General features: G+C 37.0%; 1 protein-coding gene across 4 annotated transcripts in view; it reads left to right on the top strand.

Annotated features, from left to right (window-relative positions):
* The window catches only part of CTNNA2 (catenin alpha 2), a 1204911-nt gene extending 1179659 nt beyond the window's left edge, over window positions 1–25252 (top strand). For all 4 annotated transcript variants that reach the window (XM_007193016.2, XM_057558785.1, XM_007193017.2 and 1 more), the window contains one exon: window positions 24066–25252. In XM_007193016.2, the coding sequence (XP_007193078.1) occupies window positions 24066–24353 (288 nt within the window). In that variant the 3' untranslated portion in view covers window positions 24354–25252. The remainder of the gene's footprint in view (window positions 1–24065) is intronic.
* Window positions 25253–25738: the final 486 nt, after the last annotated feature.

The raw sequence follows: 25738 nt of genomic DNA, 5'->3' as shown, positions 1-25738 counted from the left end.
TGGATTAAGTGCTCCAAACAAAAGATATAGATTGGTGGAATGGATACAAAAACAAGACCCATATATATGCTGTCTACAAGAGACTCACTTCAGATCTAGGGACAGATACAGACTGAAAGTGAGGGGATGGAACAAGATATTCCAAGCAAATGGAAATACAAAGAAAGCTGGAATAGCAATTCTTGGATCAGACAAAATAGACTTTAAAATAAAGACTATTACAAGAGACAAAGAAGGACACTACATAATGATCAAGGGATCAATCCAAGAGGAAGGTATAACAATTGTAAATATTTATTCACCCAACATAGGAGTACTTCAATACATAAGGCAAATGCTAACAACCATAAAAGGGGAAATCGACAGTAACACAATAATAGTAGGGGACTTTAACACCACACTTTCACCAATGGATAGATCATCCAAAATGAAAATAACTAAGGAAACACAAGCTTTAAATGACACATTGAACAAGATGGACTTAATTGATATTTATAGGACATTCCATCCCAAAACAACAGAATACACTTTCTTCTCAAGTGCTCATGGAACATTCTCCAGGATAGATCATATGTTGGGTCACAAATCAAGCCTTGGTAAATTTAAGGAAATTGAAATCATATCAAGTATATTTTCCAACCACAACACTATGAGACTAGATATCAATTACAGGGAAAAAAATTTAAAAATACAAACACATGGAGGCTAAACAATATGTTACTAAATAACCAAGAGATCATTGAAAAAAACAAAGAGGAAATGAAATCACGATGACCCAAAACCTATGGGATGCAGCAAAAGCAGTTCTAAGAGGGAAGTATATAGCAATACAATCCTACCTCAAGAAGCAAGAAAAATCTGAAATGATCAACATAAACTTACACCTAAAGAAATTAGAGAAAGAAGAACAAAAAAACCCCAAAGTTAGCAGAAGAAAAGAAATCATAAAGATCAGATCAGAAGTAAATGAAAAAGAAATGAAGGAAACAATAGCAGAGATCAATAAAACTAAAAGCTGGTTCTTTGAGAAGATAAAGAAAATTGATAAACCATTAGCCAGACTCATCAAGAAAAGAAGGGAGAACACTCAAATCAACAGAATTAGAAATGGAAAAGGAGAAGTAACAACTGACACTGCAGAAATACAAAAGATCATGACAGATTACTACAAGCAACTCTATGCCAATAAAATGGACAATGTAGAAGACATGGACAAATTCTTAGAAAAGCACAACCTTCTGAGTCTGAACCAGGAAGAAATAGAAAATATAAACAGACCAATCACAAGCACTGAAATTGAAACTGTCATTAAAAATCTTCCAACAAACAAAAGCCCAGGACCGGATGGCTTCACAGATGAATTCTATCAAAATTTAGAGAAGAGCTAACACCTATGCTTCTCAAACTCTTTCAAAATATAACAGAGGGAGGAATACTCCCAAACTCATTCTACAAGGCCACCATCACCATGATACCAAAATCAGACAAATATGTCACAAAGAAAGAAAACTACAGGCAAATATCACTGATGAACATAGATGCAAAAATCCTCAACAAAATACTAGCAAACAGAATCCAACAGCAGCTTAAAAGGATCATACACCATGATCAAGTGGGGTTTATCCCAGGGATGCAAGGATTCATCAATATATACAAATCAATCAGTGTGATACACCATATTAACAAATTGAAGGATAAAAACCATATGATCATCTCAATAGATGCAGAAAAAGCTTTAAACAAAATTCAACACCCATTTATGATAAAAATACTCCAGAAAGTAAGCATAGAGGTAACCTACCTCAACATAATAAAGGCCATATATGACTAACCCACAGCCAACATTGTCCTCAATGGTGAAAATCTGAACCCATTTCCACTAAGATCAGGAACAAGACAAGGTTGCCCACTCTCACCACTATTATTCAACATGGTTTTGGAAGTGTTAGCCACAGCAATCAGAGAAGAAAAAGAAATAAAAGGAATCCAAATTGGAAAAGAAGTAAAAGTGTCACTGTTTGCAGATGACATGATGCTATACACAGAGAATCCTAAAGATGCTACCAGAAAACTATTAGAGCTAATCAATGAATTTGGTAAAGTAGCAGGATACAAAATTAATGCACAGAAATCTCTTGCATTTCTATACACTAATGATGAAAAATCTGAAAGTGAAATTAAGAAAACACTCCTGTTTACCATTGCAACAAAAAGAATAAAATATCTAGGAATAAACCTACCTAAGGAGACAAAAGACCTGTATGCAGAAAATTATAAGACACTGATGAAAGAAATTAAAGATGATACAAATAGATGGAGAGATATACCATGTTCTTGGATTGGAAGAATCAACATTGTGAAAATGACTCTATTACCCAAAGCAATCTACAGATTCAATGCAATCCCTATCAAACTACCACTGGCATTTTTCACAGAACTAGAACAAAAAATTGCACAATTTGTATGGAAACACATAAGACCCCCAATAGCCAAAACAATCTTGAGTAAGAAAAAGGGAGCTGGAGGAATCAGGCTCCCTGACTTCACACAATACTCCAAAGCTATGGTAATGAAGACAGTATGGTACTGGCACAAAAACAGAAATATAGATCAATGGAACAGGATTGAAAGCCCAGAGATAAACCCACGCACATATGGTCACCTTATGTTTGATAAAGGTGGCAAGAATATATCATGGAGAAAAGACAGCCTCTTCAACAAATGGTGCTGTGAAAACTGGACAGCTACATGTAAAAGAATGAAATTAAAACACTCCTTAACACTGTGTATAAAAATAAGCTCAAAATGGATTAAAGACCTAAATATAAGGCTGCACACTATAAAACTCTTAGGGGAAAACATAGGCTATGACATAAATCACATAAATCACAGCAAGATCCTTTTCGATCCACCTCCTAAAGAAATGGAAATAAAAACAAAAATGAACAAATGGGACCTAATGAAAGCCTTTCCACAGCAAAGGAAACCATAAACAAGACTAAAAGACAACCCTCAGAATGGAAGAAAATATTTGCAAACAAAGCAACTGACAAAGGATTAATTTTTAGAATATATAAGCAGCTCATACGGGTCAATATCAAAAAGCAAACAACCCAATCCAAAAATGGGCAGAAGACCTAAATAGATATTTCTCCAAAGAAGATATACAGATTACCAAGAAACACATGAAAGATGGTCAACATCACTAATCATTTGAGAAATGCACATCAAAACTACAGTGAGGTACCCTGTACCCCGATCAGAACAGCCATCATCAAAAAATCTAGAAACAATAAATGCTGGACAGGGTGTTGAGAAAAGGGAACCCTCTTGCCCTTTTGTTGGGAATGTAAATTGATACAGCCACTATGGAGAACAGTATGAAGGTTCCTTAAAAAACTAAAAATAGAACTACCATATGACCCAGCAATCCCACTACTGGGCATATACCCTGAGAAAACCATAATTCAAAAAGAGACATGTACCACAATGTTCATTGCAGCACTATTTACAATAGCCAGGACATGGAAGCAACCTAAGTGTCCATCGACAGATGAATGGATAAAGATGTGGCACATAGATACAATGGAATATTACTCATCCATAAAAAGAAACGAAATTGAGTTATTTGTAGTGAGGTGGATGGACCTAGAGTCTGTCATACAGAGTGAAGTAAGTCAGAAAGAGATAAATAAATACTGTATGCTAACACATATATATGATATCTCAAAAAAAAAAAATGTTTCTGACGAACCTAGGGGCAGGACAGGAATAAAGAAACAGACAAAGAGAATGGACTTGAGGACACAGGGAAGGGGAAGGGTAAGATGGGACGAAGTGAGAGAGTATCACTGACATATATACACTACCAAATGTAAAATAGATAGCTATTGGGAAGCAGCTGCATAGCACAGGGAGATCAGCTCAGTGCTTTGTGACCACCTAGAGGTGTGGGATAGGGAGGGTGGGAGGGAGATGCAAGAAGGAGGGGCTATGGGGATATATGTATACATATAGCTGATTCACTTTGTTGTATGGCAGAAAATAGCACAGCATTGTAAAGCAATTATACTCCAATAAAGATGTTTAAAAAATATTATCATGTTCTCTTAAGGTAGATGTTAAAATTATAAGCAAGGTATTGCTATTCGATGTGAATTTGGAAACCAAGTCTGTCTTTTATCATCTGGGTGATATTGGGTAACATTGCTAATCTCTGAGATTTTGCTTTTGATTTAGAAATTGGAATAGTAATACCACTTAGAGGGACAACAAGAAGATTGCATGTAGTAAATGCCTCAATTATTATTAAACTAAGATACATTGAGGGCTTATTATGTTCCATGCACTGTGCTAAGCATTTGAAATGCACTCTGCAATGTGTTTTCAAAATCATTCTGTGGAAGAGATGCTGTCATCCCCATTAAAAATATTAGGAAAACGAGGTTCAGAGAATTTAAGTAACTTCCTGGAGGTTACAAAGTTAGTGGTTGATATACTGTAGGGCTTCCAGGAAGCCTCTCTTGATATTCTCCCACAGCATGATATGTTTTCTATCAGTCCTGGTATGGAATGCAGTGTAGGAACTTATTTAATTATATATATATATATATATCCCTAGCTAGTCTGTGAGCTCCATAAGGATAGGGAATGTGTCTGAATGTTCTTAATTTTTTCTCTGATTTCTTGCACAATGAGCACATAATGTGTGCTTAATAGGTTTGCTTCTTGGCCATTCCTTTTTCCATTGTAGTAAGTTTTCACACTGAAAAATCCTAGTAAGTAATTCTGAAGTCTGTCATTCATTCATGCTTGCATTCATTTATTCCCACATGAAAAAACCTGAGTTTATTTTAAATACTAGATTTCAAAGTGCATTGTCTACCTAAGATTTAGGGCCCAAAATCAAGTAATTAATTTTTTTAGCGAACTTAATTCTTGTGATTTACTTTGTTATATTTCCTAGTACTTTAAGTAGACTAACAAAATTAAAAAAAGATTATGGTATGGAAACATATAGAATTTCTTTCAAAACAGCTGAATTAATCAAATTAATCATTTATTTAAAAAAAGGAATTTAAAATAAGGGCCAAAGTGACATGGCTTGTTTCATTTGCCCTCCCACGTGAAGGTTATTATATATTAAAATGTTAATTATATTTAGATGTGAAATATGACTTTTTAATTAAGTATCCTAAATTATTAATGCCCAATAATAGTATTTATAATTCATGTATTTTAATTAAATTTAGATTCAGCTACATATGATAAAACATCAAATATTTATTTCTCTCTCGCATAGAATAAGTCTATAGGTGGTTCAGGGCTGGTATAGTAATCTCAGAGTCATCAAGGACCCAGACTCCTTCTGACTTTATGTTCTGCTCCACTTGGTATGAGGCTTCTGTTCTCAAGTTCATCTTTTGGTCCAAGTTGACTGCTGGTGCTCCATCTTCCCATTTCCCATACAAGAAGAAGAAAAGAGGTGAGAGGGCAAAATGGTGTGCTTCCTAGCTGTGTTAGCACCCTTTAAAATATTTCCCAGGAACATCTGTACCCCTACCCCAATTATGTCTACGTATATCATATGACAGATCTGAAAAAAATGGGGAGAATTGGGCATGGAGTGACAGTTCTTACCCGTCTATACTCTCCATTCAGTGGCACACAAACTGAATTCTGACTTCTGGTAGTTGCTTGATCCAGCTGAGCCCCATTTTTCTCAAGTGTAAAGTGAAAATTACATTAGTATCTACTTCATTGCATTGTTTTAAGTGTTAATGTGTGCCACAGACCTAGTACAAGGCCCAGAATGTAGAAGTACCAAATAAATCGGTAGCTAACTTTATTTTTCGTTACCTTGTCTCTTCCCAAAGATGATGGTCTTTTTGATGATGTAGATGCCCTCTTGCCCTCTTTCATCATGTCTACCAATCAAGCCATTGGATATACAGTAGTGAACAACCAGCCAAAGTCTCTGCCCTCATAGAAATTGCAATTTTTTGTCATTGAGAGTTCTGAAGGAATCACTACAGAGAGGTGATAGCTGAAAATACAGAAGGGAATGACTTCAATAGAGAAGTGAAGTAGTGATTCTTATATTTCAATCTGTAGAAGAATCACATGGGTAGCAAATAAAAATGGAGATTCCTACGCTTTCCCTTCACAGTTCTGAAGCTCACGCCTGAGATCAGGAATCTGTATTCTATTTCTAAACGTTCTGGATGCAGATACACATGGATCACACTTTGAAAAATACTGGTCTAGGGAGGAGGGAGGAGTGAGGCTGTGGTGAGAGCTTCCCAGGGCTTTAAGTCAGTTTCGACCCTTTCTTAGACCTCATGGCTTGTCTAATTAGGCTATTTCATTCTAGCTTAGTCTAAATAATTCTTAGTTGTGAGAAGCTTGTTGTGGTTGTCCGCTGTATAGGATGTTTGGCAAGATCACTGGAATTTCCCCACTAGATGCCTGTAGTGGGGAAATTGCCCCAGATGAGAACCATAGGTCTGGTTGAAATCTTGATTTTTCACCTAGAATATACATACTATTTGAAATGGAGCCTTTTATTTTTTCCCTCTGGAAGGGTGGAATATGGCAGATACCATGGTTCCAGATTCATCTGCCAAATGCCCATTCGTAGCCTGGCATCGGGGTGTGGATGTGCACTTTTCTAGAAGTGAGACTCCTGAGAACCCATCACGGTCATCCTCTGGCCATAACCTTCATACACCTTTTAAAGATCTCCATCCATCTTCCTTCTTGGTTACCCCAAATATTCCTGTCTTAGAGATACAGGCATTTCTACTCTCAAAGACAATTAAGGGCTCTGATAAGAATGTGTTTAAAAGAAACTTAAGTGAATTGACTTCAGTTTCTTGCTTTTTACAAACAAGGGTATTGAGTTTAAAACAATTCAATTGTTTTTATAACACCTTTTTTTTGTTAAAAAAAACATTTTCACATATCACAGATTACTCTATTCTCTCTGTATACTTTTTAATCCTTGTATGATGAGGTAGATAATAAGTACCTTTTGAAAATATAAGGAAAAAAAACAAAGTGATAATTTATATTTTTTCCTTCAAAAATAATATTAAGAAATGCATCAGGCCAATGGTCTCCTTGAGATTCAAATTAATTATGTGGTTGTTTTTGAGGTAATATTTATGATGAGTAACTGAAATGCTGAAATTAGTGCTAGCTGAGCCCTTGAAACCAAGCAAATTATAGGTAGACATTGAATATATTTCATAGTTTAGCATTAATTCTTTTTAAAGAGAAGGTTGGAGAGCTGTAACAGGTAGTGACTCTAGATGAAACAGAGATCACTCTTTCTTTCAAAGCTGTAGTTGTAGTGTATTTGAAATATTTACCATGACATTTTTTTAGTGTATCAGGTAAAGAAATAATGAGGTAGCCTTTACATCTTATAATAAATATGGAGGTGATTTAACTTTGTCAAAGGCTAGATTCACAGGGACTCCAAGATAGGGATTGTGCCTTGAGGAAACTTTCATCTTAATATTAAGTATGATTTTCAGTAGGGGCAAGATACTGTATCAGACTCTCTCCAACACTTTAATGTTTATCTTTGTTCACTGGTTAAAAGTTGTCATTTTCTTGGAAGTTTACAAAGTGCTTTTTTTTTTTTTCAAAGAAGTTTTCCAATTTCATAGATTTGAAGCTTGCTTTCAAAGGAACCACTAATATATTTTCTATGATTTTTGGCAATACTGTTATGCATGTCCAGTCTTTTGAGGATACTTTATCCTTTAATCTGTGGTTTTGAAAGTTTCTTGTATAGCTCAACCTCTTTTGCAAGAGAACAGACATTATGTTGTCCATCCGTAGAGGTTCTTTGTTGGACCAAAGAAATAATATTTCCAGTTTTAGATTGAAGGGAACCCTCCGGTGTTTTTGCTGTATTTTTCGTAAAGTACTCACTCCAGGAGAAACAGATTATAAGTTTCCAAACCAGGCCAAGCCCTGGCAGGCACTTGTAAGGGGACATATTCTAGCTTCTCAGGGGAACCACCTTAAATGCTCTTTATTTCTTATTTTATTCAAAAGCAATTGGAGCTGCAGTGTGTTATTAAATACACTACACCTGGGAACAGATGTCATACACTTAAAATTCCTGGTAATTGTCTTATTAGCTAGCAAGTTACTTTTCTTTAAGCCTCCATTCCCTCATGTATTGAACAGTAAGGATAAAGGGATGTATCATTTTTTGGGGGGTATACAGTGAAGATTAAGTGATGTAAAATATTGGCTGGGATGCTCAATATATATTGAATCTGGAAAATATCCAAAGTACATTAACCCAATACAGAGAAGTATTAGTCAAATTTTATCAGTAGGCTGCTCTTACAGATCAGTTTAAGAGGCAGCCTGAACTAAGAATCCATCACCCAGCTGACTAAACACTGAGGACGTATATACGCAATCCTACTGTGGCTTATGTGGTGCTAGCCTTTGTGGAGAACATGACAATAAAGGGCCAGGAAATACTTGTTCATAAATAGCAAGAAGTCTAGTTCTGAGACAAGACTTTCACATGCACACAAAGTCTTTGAAGACAAAGCAGCTAATAAGTAACTAATTATTTCATGCTAGCAAGAAATGTAACAGGAATTGAGCTGCAATTACCAAGGATAGCTCCATGGATGCTCATATTACAGGAATGGTTTACCTTCATTTTTTGGCTGACCTTTATTTCTTTTAGGAATGCACTCCACAGTCAGTTTTTGGGTCCCCAATAGCAGGTTCCTCTGTTACACATATTTTGAGAATCGTATTTCCTGATCATTCTCCAAAAAAGGGAAAAATTAGATTGTAACTAGACCACCTCACCCATATTTCAGCCCTAGTCATCCCCACTGTCAGGTGGAAAAAGAAATCTTTCCTCATTTTGGAAGTACCTTGCTCTTGTCTTGTTAAGGCTTATGGTACACTCACCCTGGATGTCTATTGGAATACCATTCCCTATGCAGACTTTCTTGGGCCTGAGTTACCCAGGTGGTCCAATAAATTAGGATGAAGATTCTAAAAGGACTCACCCAAGGTACCCAGAACTTATGTAATAATCTTTTATAGTGACATACTTATTTAAAATTTTAAAAGTTAACTTTTAAAACTGGTGAAAATATATTGGTATTAATAACCCCATTTTACAGTTGAAGAAGCAGAAGCTCAGAGAGGTTACAAGAGTACCCCAAACTTTCCTAGTCAGCAACTAGCACAGCCAAGATTAGAACCAATTTCTCTTTGTGCTGTTGTGCTTTGTGCATTTGAAGGATGTTGCTTGTCCCTGTCCCCCTTAGACTAGTAGTTGAACAAGAAATACAGGATATAGTATCAGTCAGATAGTATACATGATGGTAACAACTAATATATGTTGTGTTCTTAAAAACTATGTCAGCCTTACATCATATCATGGTGCCCATTGTGTGGTTGAGTAAAAGGCTTTGTTGTAGAAATTTAGAATAAAAATGTTTTTTTCATAAACTTTGTGTAAATAGCAAGTGGTGTATGTGGTGGCTAGTGGGAAGGAGAATTAGATGTTGTATTTGATCAAGTCTTCTTTGAAAATGTAGGTGACTTTTTAGTGGCTGGCAAGAAAACGAGTAAGTAGAAGATGAAGTCCTTGCTATGTGCCTAATTCATATCTCATGTGAATCGTGATTGTAGGACTGGAAGTTGGTGTGACCTTTTATTCCTTTATGACTTAAGGAAATCCACCTCATTACTGCTTGGTCACATGATTCACATTTATGAATAGTTAAAAACCACCATAATTCATGCTGAGCTCCAGATAAATGGAACCAAGAGCCAGGAATAGAGAGTTCAGGGCAGGAAAACATTAAGGTGGATTTGCCTGGTCAAAGAAGATTGCATGTAGTGTGTCATGTGGGTAAACTGAAGCTGAGTTCTACCAGATATGAGTTTGTGAACCCAAGTTCACAAGTTCACGAAGAACTTAATTTTTCTCTATTTCCTTGTATGTAAAGAATGAATGATGTTATCTATCTTATACATCTTAGAGATCATTTATTAAGACCCCAGAACTATACCTTGCAAACACAGCTCAGTGCTTCACAGACGCTGGTACTGTTAATGAGAGAAAAGATCCTTAAAGAAAGCCCAGTATTTTATACACAGAAAGTAATAAACACAAATAATTGAATTATGGATGTTTTCTGAGCAAAGGATGATACTGAAGCTATACCACTGAGGGCACAGTGAGAGGAAGAGGTCATAAGATTTGTATTGTAGCTAGATAACATTGACTTTGTATATTATGTCCCTAAATCCTACTGTCCTGCTAATATTTTGCCTTTGGGTACTCTTCCATGGAAGAATAAACAGATTGATGGCATGGGGAGTTGGGTACTGGACTAGGCATTGTGTCCTACATTTCCGTCTTTGGACAAGCTTTGTCATCTCTTACTTCCTCATTGGTAAAGTTGCAATTATTCAACAACATTCAGCAAATATTTATGGAAGACCCATATGCTAGACACTGTTTTAGGTGTTTGGGATATAGCTGGGGGTGAAGGACAATAAACCCGTGAAGAAAATATTTGTTAGATGGCGACGAGTGTATGAAGAAATATTAAAATGGAAAGAAGAAGAGTTAAGGGTGGGAATGGAGTTGCAATTTGGAAAGAGAAGTTTTCACTGAGATACTGATATTTGATTAAATATCTGACGGAGTTTAGCGACCAAGCTTTACAGGTATCTGGGGGAAGAGCGTTCTAGGCAGAAGAAAAAAGTATAAAGGCACTGAAGGGCAGGCATGACTGGTCTGTCTGAGCAATAACCAAGAGAGCAATATTTTATTTATTTATTTATTTATTTATTTATTTATGGCTGTGTTGGGTCTTTGTTGCTGTGTGCGGGCTTTCTCTAGTTGCGGCAAGAGGGGCTACTCTTCGTTGCAGAGTGCGGGTTTCTCATTGTGGTGGCTTCTCTTGTTGTGAAGCATGGGCTCTAGGTATGTGGACTTCAGTAGTTGTGGCACGTGGGCTCAGTAGTTGTGGCTTCTGGGCTCTAGAGCACAGGCTCAGTAGTTGTGGCACGTGAGCTTAGTTGCTACGCGGCATGTGAGATCTTCCTGGACCAGGGCTCAAATCCGTGTCCCCTGCATTGGTAGGTGGATTCTTAACCACTGCACCAGCAGGGAAGTCCCCAAGAGACCAATATTTAGTAGTGGAGTGAACAAGAGAGAAATCAGAACTATTGAGAACCAGATTTTATGACCTTGAAGGCCACTTTGATAGTTTTGGATTTTACTCAGATTGAGATGGGGCACCATTGGATGATGTTGAGAAGAAAGAGATATTATTTGAGTATGTAACAGGACTATTCTGGCTCCTGTTAAAGGGAGGAAAGAGTGAGATGCAAGAAAACTAGTTAGGGGAAGATACTGAAACAATCTAACAAGAGATTCTGATGGGGCTTGGCCATGGTGATAATCGTGAAGAAGGTGAGAAAAGGTCAAATATTGGATATATTTCAAAGATGCTGCTGACAGACTATGATGGCAGATTGGATGCTGGGTCAGAGAGAACAAGATGTAATATAAAATTCTGGGTTTTTAGCCTAAACAGTTGGAAGAATTGTGTTGTCAATAAATGAGACTAAGAAGACAGTGGGAAGAGCAGGTAGCTCATACTTGTCTCTGGAATGTTGGGAAGAGTCATTAAGAAAAGTCTGCAGAAGCTTAGGTTATTCTCTAAATGTTGAGAGGTCTTTGTGAAAGTAACAACTTTTGCAAGAACCTGAAGTAGGATCCAGATGGAAGTTAAATACTTACAACTCATTGTGTTCTAAATAAGATAGGAAAACTTTACCTGAATCTGTGACAATGTACACAGTGAACACTTGGAAATTAATTAAATATGTGATGAAACTGGTAGTGAGTTTACATCTCACAATGAGAAAAGTAGTGGCCAGGAAAAAAAAAAAAAAGTATTTGGAGAGTATTATTCTATGTTTACTCAAAGAATGTTTCAAAGTAGGCAGAAAAATGTATTCAATTATGAAAAGCCATGGGTCAACTGCTCAAATTTAAAACTAATTTAATTAAAATTACTGGCTTTAAAAGATGCATTATACTGAAGACTTCTTATGAGCCCTTGAATAATGATATCCATTTCTTTTTGTTGTTATTCTCATTTCTGTAATAAAAGAAGAGTTTAAATTTTAGGTTGATGTAGTGAATTATTTTATATAGTTACATATATGTCTAAGATTTAACATCAGTTTTCTGCATTATATTTAAGAGGTTATTCTTTATGAATTATACAAGGAGAACAATATGCTAATGAGGGAGAAACAATATTAATATACCCCTGTTAATCAAAGCATAGCCTTTGGGGGAAGGGTTCAAAAGCCCATAGTGGATATGGTAAATGGGTTTAATCTTGATTGCTCACTCACATCAATTGCTAGTGATTGACTGCAGTGTGTTTTGAGAAGAATTCTGAGATCTTGTCTAGGATCAATAGAACAAAGGACTGTTATTGACTGGACATGCCTGATAAAGGTACCAATGAAGAAATGGTAGCAAGTATGTCACATCTCAACCATCCTTGCCTTCACTAAAAGAGGCATTTCTGGAAGAGGCTTGGAGCATTGAAAAGTATGGCTTGCTTAAAGGTTACCCATTCTGTTTTTGTTTTGTTTGTTTGTTTGTTTCTTTTGCACCTAAACTACTTCTTGGTACCTCCTGGCCTTTCCAGACTGTAGCCTAGGCAATGTCCTCTCTTTATAGTTTGACTTTTAATTATCCTGGATTTTTTGGTTAGTCTATTCTCAAGTCCTGGCCTTTGCTAATTAATTTGGTTAATAAATATGGGCAAAATATAACCAAAGGCAGCAAGATTGGTATGCTTATGTTTTGGGAAGTTGGGTGGATGAAACTTTCAAGCACCCCCCAAAGAATATGTAGATTTAACACTGTGAATCTATTGATGGGTTAATATAAAGAGATAAGCTGATCTCAGTTGAAGACAGCAGGTGTTAGGTCCAATGGTCTAAAAATTTAAAATAGCCCATTTTATAGAACAATAGATTTAAGACTTTAGGAAACAAATCTAGGAAACCCAACTGTATTTTGATGGAGTTGAAGCACACGGCTTGGGAGGTTGATCAGTGTTTGATGCGCAGAAGAGGGAACTGTGTTTGAGGTAGCTTAGGACACTCTCAGCTGGGTTCTTACAACAATGTGATTTGAATTAATTAGGATGTTGAACTTCCCAGGTAACATTATTATGCTTTTCAATAAGAAATATCTAGAAATAATATCTTAACCAAAACAAAGAGCATGAATTTTTTTTTGAAGAGCCTGAATTTTTGAAATGTTAGGCCCTATATGTGGTTGGATAAAATATTTTATACTCTTTCTTTTGATGCCTCTCAAATAAGATCATTAAACATTACTTTCCAAGACCAGATTGGCTTCCCTCCATCTCCTACTAGAGCCATCTTGACTTTTCAACTATCAAGTCTTTCTCCAACCCCTATAAGCCCTAAATGTTCTTAGATATTTTGGGTGCCATACATAAATCCCCCATGTTTTCTTACACTGAATCTTGAGCCCTCCTTTCCTCCATCTAAAAGATTCAGTAGTGCTACAAAAGATACAACTTATGGTGCTTTTCTATTCTCCTTGTGAACTTCTCCATGCCTTTATCACTACAACATTAGAACTGTAATAACCAGGCATTGAGAACAAGCCAAGGTGGCAGTAGCTTCAGTAAGAAGAAGGTTAGAGAGAGTCCAAAATGCTGGATTGGGTGGATGGAGGGGTGTGGAGAAACCTTGAAAGGAGAAAGTAGAGGAGGAGGAGGTGGAAATGGAAAATACGATTTTAAAAAGACCCTTTTTGGACTCAAATGGTGATTTAAGGAAAGCTGGATCACAGTAATAATAAAAGCTTATGATTTGCTAAGGGCTTCCATGTGCCAGGCATTCAGCTTCAAGGGTATTATCTCATTTAATACTTACTAGTCCTAGAAAGTGCTTTTTTTTCACTTTTACTTTAGAGAAAGATAAGATAAAGAGTTTCAGGTAGAGCTAGGTTAAGTAGCTCTCCCAAGATCACATAGCCAGTGATTAGTCCCATCAGGTTTGAACTCAGGTTTTGAGTCCAAAGTCCGAGCTTTTCTTCACTGTAAGAGAGGAAAAGATAAGACAGGATGGAGTAACAGGGAGAGTTGGAAGTGGAGCATGAAATGTAAGAACGCATTGCCAGAGGGGAGACAATGTACAGGACTTGGAAGAATGGGGTGGAAAGAGGGTACTAGAATCCTGAGGGGTAGCAAACACTCCTTGGGGAAGGGGTCTCTTCTGCTGCTCTTTACTCTCTTCATCCAGGACTCAGGTAGCAACAGTGGCTTTGACCAGCTCTTTTCACACACCTGATGAGGAGAGAGTTATGGGCTGGATGGGAGTGTAGCTTTCGCCACATGTGAATAATGCCACATGATACAACTGTTAGTGATTGAATGTGGAGAGGAGTGAACGGATGGAGAAAAATAATTCAGGCTTCCAGATTATGCTCCCTTCCCAGGCACAACCCTCCATCAACCAGCACCCAAACCTGTGGTCCTTGACTCTTTGGATCTATTCTTCACTTAGTAGTTGCACGTCACATCCTGGAGCCTAGGAGCCATTTTGTAACGTGTTAAATGGCCTTTATCACTTATCAACAAATATACCATGACCATGCAAAGTTCAGCATTTCTGAGAGTACTGGGCCCATTGGTGGCTCTTTGATTCATTTTGTGAAGACATATTTCTCTTGGATTCTTGGGCAGTGGCTTGTCTTAAATTTGCTTCCCAGTAATGGTAATGCAGAATAGTGTGGGAGAATGAGGGAAATAAAGGGATCAAACGTGGTGATCTTCTGCTAGCTGGCTGCCCCATAGGGAAGGCAAAAAGGAGCTTTAGCCCTTTGAAGGTCTGAGCCTTGGATGGTGAAGACATGCTGATTCTCATGATCAGAGATGACAAAATCAACAATCAATGCATGGAATATGTATGTGACATAAAGATTGGCTCCCTGCCCAGGAATATCTTCCAGTTTGTAATATATATATATATATCTCCATCCATTGGCACATCTTCTCTTGTTGGATTTATTTCCTGTGCTTCCGTTGTTATGTGAAAACAACCCAGAGAAAACCTCTGGGCCAGGAGATCCTGATGTGTAGGAAAAGGAACAATATGGGAAGGCAGAAATATAGAAAAGGGAAGTGGGGACTGCCTGGAGGAATAGAGATGCCTGTTCATAACTTTCCAAGGGGTAACACATCTCAATACTCCCATTTCTCCTTGGGATTCCAAGGTTAGCAAAAATGCCTTGTTTGGGGTTGAGCAAAAACTGTTCTACCTTAAATGGTGAGAAAAAAATGGCTCTAAGCCATATTTAGGAAATTTGTTGACTGTAATTAAGCCTTCATGGGAATCCCCAAGGTTTACTTACCTGTAATTGAAAAAATGCAAATGAAGACAGTTAATTAGTGGACTGGCTGACTAAGAAGTACTACTTACCTCAATGAATTAGAAAGGAAAACACAAATATGTCCAGTTGAGAAAGTTACCTGAGAACCAATTGGTAAATTTCTCAGCAACACTGCAGCTTTTTTTTTTAAAGCCTGGTTGAGATTGCAGTGCTTGTCTGCTAAGGCCTTTGCCAACTTCATCTTGAGCCATTACAGACATATTTCCCAACAACTGGCCTTCAGCCTTGGGAGAGCACCAGCTGCCTCCCTGGCAGCACTCAAGGAATCCCTGCAGAAAAAATAACAGACCTTTTCTCCTCCTTTCTGCTGTGATTGAGACGCTACTTAAAGTTGTAAAACATTTACTTTTCAAGATCCTGTAATCAAATGGGAACACCCTTGGGATTAAGCCAACGCTTCAAGAGTTAGCCTATAGTATTCTTGCTCTCAGTTATCAAGGATTAGTACATGTTCTAATATTAATAGATTTAATGCAGTTTATTTTTTTGTTTTAATGATCATCACAGCCATACCTGTGATGGTCATTTTCACTTCGGACATCATACTTGTTAGTATATTCAGCTAATTTTTACCCTCTGATTTAAAATCATCCCCCAAATGCTTTGCATTTCTGTTCATACTTATGTCTTCAACTTAATGATTTCATTAATTAGCAACTCATACTGTGGTGTCAGTACAAAGTTCACAATTTGTCCCTTAAGGTTAACTATGGGAAAAAAGATTAAATGCCACATCATTTAAATAAAAAAAATACTTGTTTGAGGTCTGATTGGTAGTAACAGAAACAGAAAGTATTAAACAATTTAAATATAGAAGTAGAGATACAGTAGATGATGTATCTGTGTCATAAACTATATCAAGTTGTTTTTGACAACTTTTTCAAAATATGACCTCTTGGAGGAGGGAGGTAAAGAAGTTTCCTTTCTCATGCCACTGAGCATATTCTCAAAGAGCAAGGTGCTGTGATTGATTAGTAATGCCTGCCATGGACACCATAGGGGTGAGTGCAAATTGCTGCCCTATGTTCACCACTGTCACTGTCTTAAGAAAGAATTCAGCTTTGCTAATTTATTTCATTATTGATGTTTGATGAGGAAGAGTGTGTGGACTAGGACACTGAAATGAGGGTTTACCACACTGGAATAAACTTTTTTGTAAGCATGTAAACATCCATGAAGTGGGGAAAGGTGATTAGGCTGAACCTTTTCACCATATCTTTGTTTGATTCAGTTATTTATTACCCTGGACTTGCTAGCATTTTATAGAAGTGTTATTGATATAGACTCTGGAAAAAGTAAGGAGATATTTCAAGGTATTTCAAATGTATCACAGTTTCTAAGGGGATCAAATATCTCTTCAAAGCCTCATGGATTTTTCAAACATGAAATGTTCTTCTTGGCAGATAATAGGCTGCAATGCTGTGGATTTCTAACCTCCCATTCATTAACAGCAAAACTGACTTGTAGCAAAGTCTCTTTTTTTTTTTTTTTTTTCCTGCAGGTAATTTGTGACTCCTTTTGGAGAGATAACTGTTTAAATATAAATAAATGGCCAGCTCCAGTAGAGAGATTCCAGTTTTCTCAGGGTATTTACTTTCAATTTATTATCAATTCTTCCAGCACAACTTCCTCCCCTCAAAACACTACCCCAGCCCTGAATATGTATAGTGTAGGCCCATTAAAATATTTCTTATTCTTATATGTTAAACACTAAGTTAGTCCCATTAAAAGATCTTGCGCATGGTTAAAATGGACTCTACTCATTTTAGCATTCTCAAAGTCATTAGCACTATCAATTATTATTTGAGAAAATTAGAATAAAAGAGCCTAGGCCCAAATGGGACTGGGTTCCTCTCCCAGGCACTTCTAAGCTTTTCAAGGTAATCACTCCTTGGCTTTTATATTTCAAAATCACCTTCAAAATGATTTGGTTTATTTTATTCAATTTAGCTTAGCCAGTAGTCCAATGATATTTGCATTATTTTTAATGCAAGGACGGATTGCTTTGTACTTGGGATTTGCATGAACTACCATTTATGGTTCATTATTTTGTGGTAATAGATAATCAGCTTTTTGGAAATATATTCATTTCCAGGTTATATTTCTATCTCTACATGCATATTTTAAATGGATTAATGTGGAGCACAGTGAAATCCTAATTCTCTTCTGTAATTATATTCCTGACTCTCACAAATTTACATCCTAAGATGTTCACTATGTCATACGTGGTTAATCCAGTGCATTTTTCACCACCTCTTTCAGATTACTTTGCACTTTTGACAATGGTATGTTTTTTTTTTTTTCTTTGGGGTAGGGGTGTTTTTTTAAAGCCAGTTAAATCTAAACTGCATTTGCTTTATTGCTGGTTGGCCCCAGGAGGATCACCATTATTACCAAGGGTGTAGGATTGCTAATTACCTAACAGAATCGAAAGTAGCCTTGGCTGTCAAGGGAATAGTTAAGATATTTCTTAATGATGTTATGTCTTAGATTATTAAAAGAATATTGATTTTGATCTTGAAAGTATAATGCAGAGAAAAAATTTAGTAGATTTATTGGACTTTTTGACCTGTGGGAAGAATATGGATTTAATATCTCATTCCACATTCTATTTAGCTCTCTGTGTAGAAACACTAAATAAGAAATGTGAAGGGAAGAAAAAATCAGACAGAAATTGACATAAGTTATATACTTACTGTATGCAGAACTGGGAAGGCCAATATAAACAAAACATGGTTTCTTACATCTTGCTCCCTGAATTTCACTCCCAGAATTTCAACTCTTCCTTTGATAACTCACTCTCCCTATGTGTAGCACACACACACCTCACTCAGTATGTCCAAAGTTAAACTCAACAGTTCAGCACTTCAGCTTCCCTCTTATTTCTATCACCTGGGTGAATACATCCATATATACCAAATTGTACTAGCTAGGAATTTCAGAATTGTCCTTCTTCAGCACTCTTAACCATCCAGGCATGAACAACATTCTATTTAACCCATTAGAAAAGTAGTAGAAAAATGGAGGGATAGATTGTAGGGTAGAGAGTAAATGACAATTTGGTATTTCAAGAAATGCAGTTGCACTTTCATTTGAAAGAGTGTGATTTGAGTCATGCAGTCACATTTCTGTCAAATTCTGTTTCTATTGAAACTGAACACCTCTTGCAGTATAATCCCCATGTTAATGAAATAGCATGAAACATAATGACATGGTGTTTCAGAAATCTTCAGATGATCCTGTAAATTTTGAGTCAATGTAAGCACTTTTCACAATTCATAAGGAATTAGGCAGCACAAATATCAATTAATGGAAGAATCACATTTCAGGAAGTCTTCCCTCTAGTATTTCTCTCTACTCAAAACGCAAAATGAGGAAAGTGTAGGGAAAGAGAAATCTGTCTATTAGAAGTTAAGTGAGGTTAAGAAGAGAGTGGTAATAGAGGCAGAAAAAGAGCCAGAAAAACCCTATAGAATTGGCTGTAAAACAGCTCTCCCGCCCTTATTTGCTTTTCATGGACTGTAATAGAACAAGATGTGAGGAAACATCTGTTGCCTTTTTAAAATAGTACTTTGATATTTTAAAAAGAATAGTGACAGAATTAGGAGAAGCCTAATTTCCGTGGTTAGGGACAGCAGACACCTATGGAATGGAATAGAGAGAATTAGTCTAGTACAGCTTGATAAATCTGGGGGCTATGGATTCATCTGCCATGCTCGACTCTGGGAAGCATCATAGAGCAATTGTTAGAGCATGGGCTCTGGAGTTAGGCTTCCTGGGTTTAAATATTGGCTTTCCCACTTAACTGAGCATAATAGTATTCCCTGTCTGAGGGGTGAATGTGAGATTGAATGAGAGAAAGGAAACTTGGGAAGCTAGTCCAGAGACTGGCTCATGGTAACATTTGCTAAATGTAGGCTATTATTTTCTTTTTTAATTAAGTAGCCACTTCTCTTAGACTTGATATAAGAATTTAATGGGCTGCCTCATAGGAATAGAAAGCCCCTTGAGCAGGAAAAGATACAAGTCTCTTTCTGTGGATAAGTCTAGTCAGTGTATATGCAAGCCAGCTTGAGGAATGGCTGGCTACAGCCCACCTTTGAGACTTATTTAAGCTAGCAAGACCAGACCAGATAAAGGCTTAGAACACTAACCAGAGTAGCTGAGCCCCACCTGAGGGTACAACCAGTCATTACTGCTGTATATTGAATGTACTTCAGAGAAACAGAGCAAGTACAAGAAAAATCTGCCGGTATCAGATCCCAGGAACTGCTGCCGTCAAGGTGCATCCAAGCCATGAGACCAGTCAAAAGGCCAGGAAGGATTGCTGGGCAGTAACACATCCCAAGCCAGGAGACTTAGTTAGAAAGAGTTCAGGCTCTGAGGATGAGACTAAAAATCACAGACCAGGTGAGATGGAAGCTCTCACTAGACTTAGTCATGATGTTTATAGGATGCCCAGACAGAGTTAATAATTGAGATCGGTTCGTTTCGAATGATAGTTAGTCACTGAAAAACAAGACCCCAGAGATTAAATGATGCTTCAGAGAAGTAATGCAATGTAGTGGTTCAGATGTTGGGCTTTGGAGAGAGAGAGTACAGGTCTTAAATCCTACTTTGCCAGTTACTACAGGGACAAGTTATCCTATCTCTCTAAGCTTTCCTTTTCTCATCTTTAAAATGGGGGTAACAGTTTCTACTACAAGGATTTTTGAAACTTGAATCATGAAAATTAATTAAAAGGACTAAGGCAACGCCAAGAACCTAGTAAGTGCTCAAGTAATGTTGGGTATTATTATTATTAGAATTTCATTAACACGTCTTGTTTGAAAATGCCCTAGTTACAGTATACACTACAAAATAGAATACAATTATGTGAAATAAGTTTTCTTAAACCTTCCATTTAAAAATCTTCTTTCCATGTAGCTTTACTCTTTTTAATGTATTTTCTTTAGGAAGTGAATTTTTAGCAAGATGTGCCACTTGGACAAGTATAAAGGAGACCCATTTTTAAATAAAACAAATTATGATTGTGCTGAAAATGATCTAAATCATTACAGTGGGTATAGGGCAAATGGTAAAACTTATCCTGGGGAATTCAAGTGTTAAGAAAAAGTCAAATTTTGTATTAATTTTAGATTGGCTTTATTGCCTTGGAGTATATTTGTTCAGGCTTAGCTGGCCCTCACCTCCTCGCTTTACCTTGCCATGAATTCAGTACCTGCCCCACCAGGTGGCTTGAACAAAATCATTGACTTTATAATTTAGAGCTGTCTCACTGTCAACCAATGTGTTAGGTTTATTCATAGGATTCCTGTGTCAGGCTGGGAGAGCAAAGGGGTTCTGAAGAAGAAACAGGCTATCATATTTTTGCAGCAGAATTAGACACCATCTACCTGAAAATGGAATCTGTGGTAAAAATCTCCAAATTATTTGTAATTCTTCTCTTTGGATCCACTGAATTCTCCCAACTCAATTCTCCCAAGATTTGCTTTTCGGGGGACAATTTAAAATACAATAGACATATCTTGCCCTTATCTACTTCTGCTAATTCTGTTGCCCCAAAGCAAATCAACAGAACTGTCCCTGATTTAATATCATTCTACTCTCTCTTTACCCATAGCACACAACAGAAGTAACTAAATTTATGACCAAATGTTACTCTTTTTTGAAACCTTATAGACTTTTACAGGGAACTGTCGAGTGTCCAAGGGGTATGGTATCTAGCTCCTAAAGAAACTATGACTGATCTAATCGTCCCAGCATTTTGCTATCTTATCTCTTTTCTTCATTATTTGTACTTCTACCTGGGGGTATAATTGAAAAGATGAAAAAGTGAGATTCAGTTGGATAATTAGCTGTGATGTTACCAAACTTGTGGATGGTGGAAGTCCTGAAATCATTGGTTGAAATAAGCCTTGAGAGAGTCTTTGGGTGTCATTAATCCAGTGGTTCTTAACCTTTGGCATGAATCAGAATCCCCTGGATTGCCAGTTTCTTGATTCAGAAATGTGGGGATTGGCCTGAGAGAGTGCATTTCTAACAGGTTCCCAGGTGATGCTGGTGCTGCTGGTTCAGAGACTGTACTTAGAGAATCACTGGACCAATCTGTGCCTGGCTTCCCTTCTATTAACATGAATAATCTAGAATTTGCTTTTCCTTAGCTAACTTTAGAAACTTATGCTGTATAAAGTAACATTATGGGTTAAACAGTTATTTTGGTATATGGACACCTTATACAGTGTAATAGAATTGGTAACATAAGTAGTTACTCTATCCAATTGGTTGATTTAATTTGCAAAGCAATCAATTATATATTCGTTGAGTCATGGCTCTAATCCACAAATCTCAGCTTCTCTATATTATTGTGGCGTCAATGTAATGCTGACTTTTAATCGTGTGTGTGTGTGTGTGTGTGTGTGTGTGTGTGTGTGGTGAAGCCTCAGTTTTATGGTATTGCAAGACATTCATACATAGAAAGCTTCTTCCATTGTTTTCTCAAACAATCTGATTTTATGAGCTTTTTTGTGGTAGAATTGAGTTCATTTCTCATAAAATTTTTAAACTCAGAATAATGTTTATTTAGCTTTAATAAAGGATGTGGAACAGATAACAGCCAGAACAACATAATAGAGTCTTTAGATATAACTTCTTTTTTTTTTTTTTTTTTTTAACATCTGTATTGGAGTAGAATTGCTTTACAATGGTGTGTTAGTTTCTGCTTTATAACAAAGTGAATCAACTATACATATAAATATATCCCCATATCTCCTCTCTCTTGTGTCTCCCTCCCATCCTCCCTATTCCACTCCATAGGTGGTCACAAAACATTGAGCTGATTTCCCTGTGCTATGCAGCTTCTTCCCACTAGCTATCTATTTTACATTTGGTAGTGTATATATGTCCATGCCACTCTCTTACTTTGTCCCAGCTTACCCTTCCCCCTCCCCGTGTCCTCAAGTCCATTCTCTATGTCTGCGTCTTTATTCCTGTCCTGCCCCTAGGTTTAGATATAAGTTCTGATGTCCCCAGTCACTGCTTGGGACTTGCTTTGGTCACAAGAAATGACAAGTTAAGTGAAATCAGGTCACATCACATAGTGGAGTCACTGTGTTTGGGGTCACTGGACATAAACACTGTTAATTACTTCATACTCAGAAGGTTGTATGCCTAGTTCCTATTCTCTAATATAGCTACACTGATTACAAGTTATACAATGAACAATCTCAGCAATTAGGAGCACATTACTTAGGAACATTCTTGGATCCCTCATTTAACTGCAATGGATACATTTCTTTAGTTGATATTACAGGTTTAATGAACAGACTACATTCAGGCATCCCTGAGGCTGGAGTGATATTTGCAGTCCAGCTGTTAATTCTTTCCTTTCACTAGGTGACATGTAGAATCCTAGCTGACAGGGGGTCTGAGAAATGCAGTTTTGAACTTTTCCAGCTTTTGTGGTCCAGGAGTTTGAAACAGATATTGAATGGTCTAGTATACAGTCTATAACACACTGCTTAACTGGTTAAAAGCAGAAAAAAGGTGACTTGAAAAATACTTGGTCTTAGAGTCTGGAGATGAACTTCTACACCTACTCTGCTCTAAGTTGTGACTGGTCTTAGCAATTTTAAAGCCATTCTACCCAATAGGGTGGCAGTATGGTAAAGTAGTACAGTCTTTAAGGACCCCATCACTTAAGCTGTATAAACCTGTGAAAATTACTGGACCTCTGCATGCACCAGATCTCTCACCATATAATGGCAATGACAGTAATACCTACGTCACAGGGTTGTTGTGAGAGTTAAGTGGGGAAAACAAAGTTCTTAAAATAGCATTTGGCACATGGTAAGAAATCAATATTTCATTAGTGCATGGATAAGGGGGTCTCATTGAATGTTCTTTTACCTACGCAAGCCTGACACAACTGTTGATATTTTATATGAGGTATATTTAAGACCTGGGAATAGTCAGATACCACAGCACAATAAACACCTAAGTAAAAAGTCAGCGCACCCATGGGCATATTCCTCTGCTTAGCTGCCTGCATCCCTACCAATCCTGAGCTCAAGATGGAGAAATAGTCTATAAATAGATAACTTTCACTGGGAGAGCCATAAAACCCCTTATAACATTTTATTCTTTAGTGCCTGCCAAATGCTTTTCAAATAATTGTCATTATTACCAATCAGCCTAATGCAATAACATGAGATGTTCCACTTTGGAAAACTTTTGTTATGTTGGAATTCTTACATGCCAAAAAGAGGGTTTTGTCTTTAGAGGTGCTGGGATTTTAGAAAACTGCATATCGTCGAGTATCCTCTATTTTTTCTCTTTATTTTGGGATTAGGGCTAGAAGACAGGTGACTGCTTTGTAACCTATTCTCCTTATCATGTAACAATTTGCTCCTTTTTTGTCAATACTGTATACTTGCACAAACACAACATTATTTTAACTGAGAAATTGCACCTCCATCTTCTGAATGTTGTGCTGTGGCTAACCCAAGTATATTTCATTCTTCTTCCACTCCAGCTGGACAGTGCCACATCGCTCATCCAGGCAGCTAAAAATCTGATGAATGCTGTTGTCCTCACGGTGAAAGCATCTTATGTGGCCTCAACAAAATATCAGAAGGTCTATGGGACAGCAGCTGTCAACTCACCTGTTGTGTCTTGGAAGATGAAGGCTCCAGAGAAGAAGCCCCTTGTGAAGAGAGAAAAGCCTGAAGAATTCCAGACGCGAGTTAGACGAGGTTCTCAGAAGAAACACATTTCGCCTGTACAGGCTTTAAGTGAATTCAAAGCAATGGATTCCTTCTAGGACGATAGGCTTTAACAAGAAAGCTTTTTCTTTCTTTTTCTTTTCTATTCTTTTCTTTTTAATTCCATTTTTGTATGTATACCTGCTGACTCATATGCCTCTGGCATGGGGAAATAAGGGAGCAGTGTCTATTTGCATGTAAGATGAGATGTGATCAATACTGCTGATCCATCTGTAGCCCAGGGAGGGGACAGGGAGTTCCTGTCCCAAGGTGGCACAGAGCTGTCCTTTGCAACATTCTCATAAAATTGGGCAAAGGGTTCACATTGCAATGTTTACGGGAGCGGGAGGGATGGGGAAAATAAACTTAACTCTACAAAAGCAAACTCTAATGCATGCAAGAATCATTAAGTTGGCAGGTATATTAATAAGTGAAAAATCTGGAAGTGTAATGGTAGAACATAAAGCTTGTATTGCTTCTGTTTCAGTGCAAAAATGTACTAGCCAATACGCTTAAGTGTGTGGCCCACAAATTGAGCAATTTAACGTTGACATCATATCAATGATATTATGTGGAGTTTTTACTAAGGGGAAACTAACTCGTCCAGCCTAAAATGTTTCTTTTAATCTGTATTCTGTTCTTTCTCTTCTAGTCGTGCCATTACTAGTGCTCATGTTATCAATTTCTCCCTTTACTGAAAACATAAACATTTATTTAAAGCAATTATAATCCTTCTGGGGGCACTGGAAGCACAATGTGGTGATCATCTTGCTTTTACTTTTTAAAAAATTTGAACTATGATTTTGCTAGAAATAGGAGGCCCAGTGATGGAATGTTAGAGGAATGGAAACTGACAGTGTGTGAAGATTTAGAGGCAAATACATAGGTGTAGCTTGGAGTGCTGGTATCTAATATACCATTGTATCCACTAACTCGAAATAAACACATTTAATCTTGACATCTGAAGAATGCTTTCCTTCTTTGAATGCATGTTTATAAAAGATTAACTCATCTTCTTGAAAACTGATTAAAAATGTTTTGTGTTCATTTTTAGAAATTGGAAGTAAAAGTAGCTAGGTGATATGTAAAGCAAACTCTGGGATATCTTTAAGTCCGGGAGTTGTTTTTTTTGTGTGTGTTTTCCCATGTGTTTTTATTCACTTTCAAACTGAATCTAAAATGAGAAAGTCATGTGTTAGAATTTTCTCGGCCATGTTTAGCCCTGGGCTAAACTTAAGAAACTTAATGTGTTCTCAGAGAGAAACTGAATCAAAAAAAAAAAAAAATTATAGAGAGGTCCGTTAATTTCAAAATATTTTATTCATTTAAAAATATTTTTTATATAAACTGTAAAAAAAAAGGGTCTCTGTCCCATTACTAAGAAAGAGTGGGCTATAGCTTGAGGAGTGAGGAAATAAAAAAAACAAATATTCATTTGAGTTCT

The sequence above is a fragment of the Balaenoptera acutorostrata genome, chromosome 12 (genome assembly GCF_949987535.1).
Source record: "Balaenoptera acutorostrata chromosome 12, mBalAcu1.1, whole genome shotgun sequence".
NCBI classification, from domain to species: domain Eukaryota; kingdom Metazoa; phylum Chordata; class Mammalia; order Artiodactyla; family Balaenopteridae; genus Balaenoptera; species Balaenoptera acutorostrata.
The sequence above is the reverse complement of the archived record's forward strand: the minus strand, read 5'-3'. Positions and strand labels throughout refer to the sequence as shown.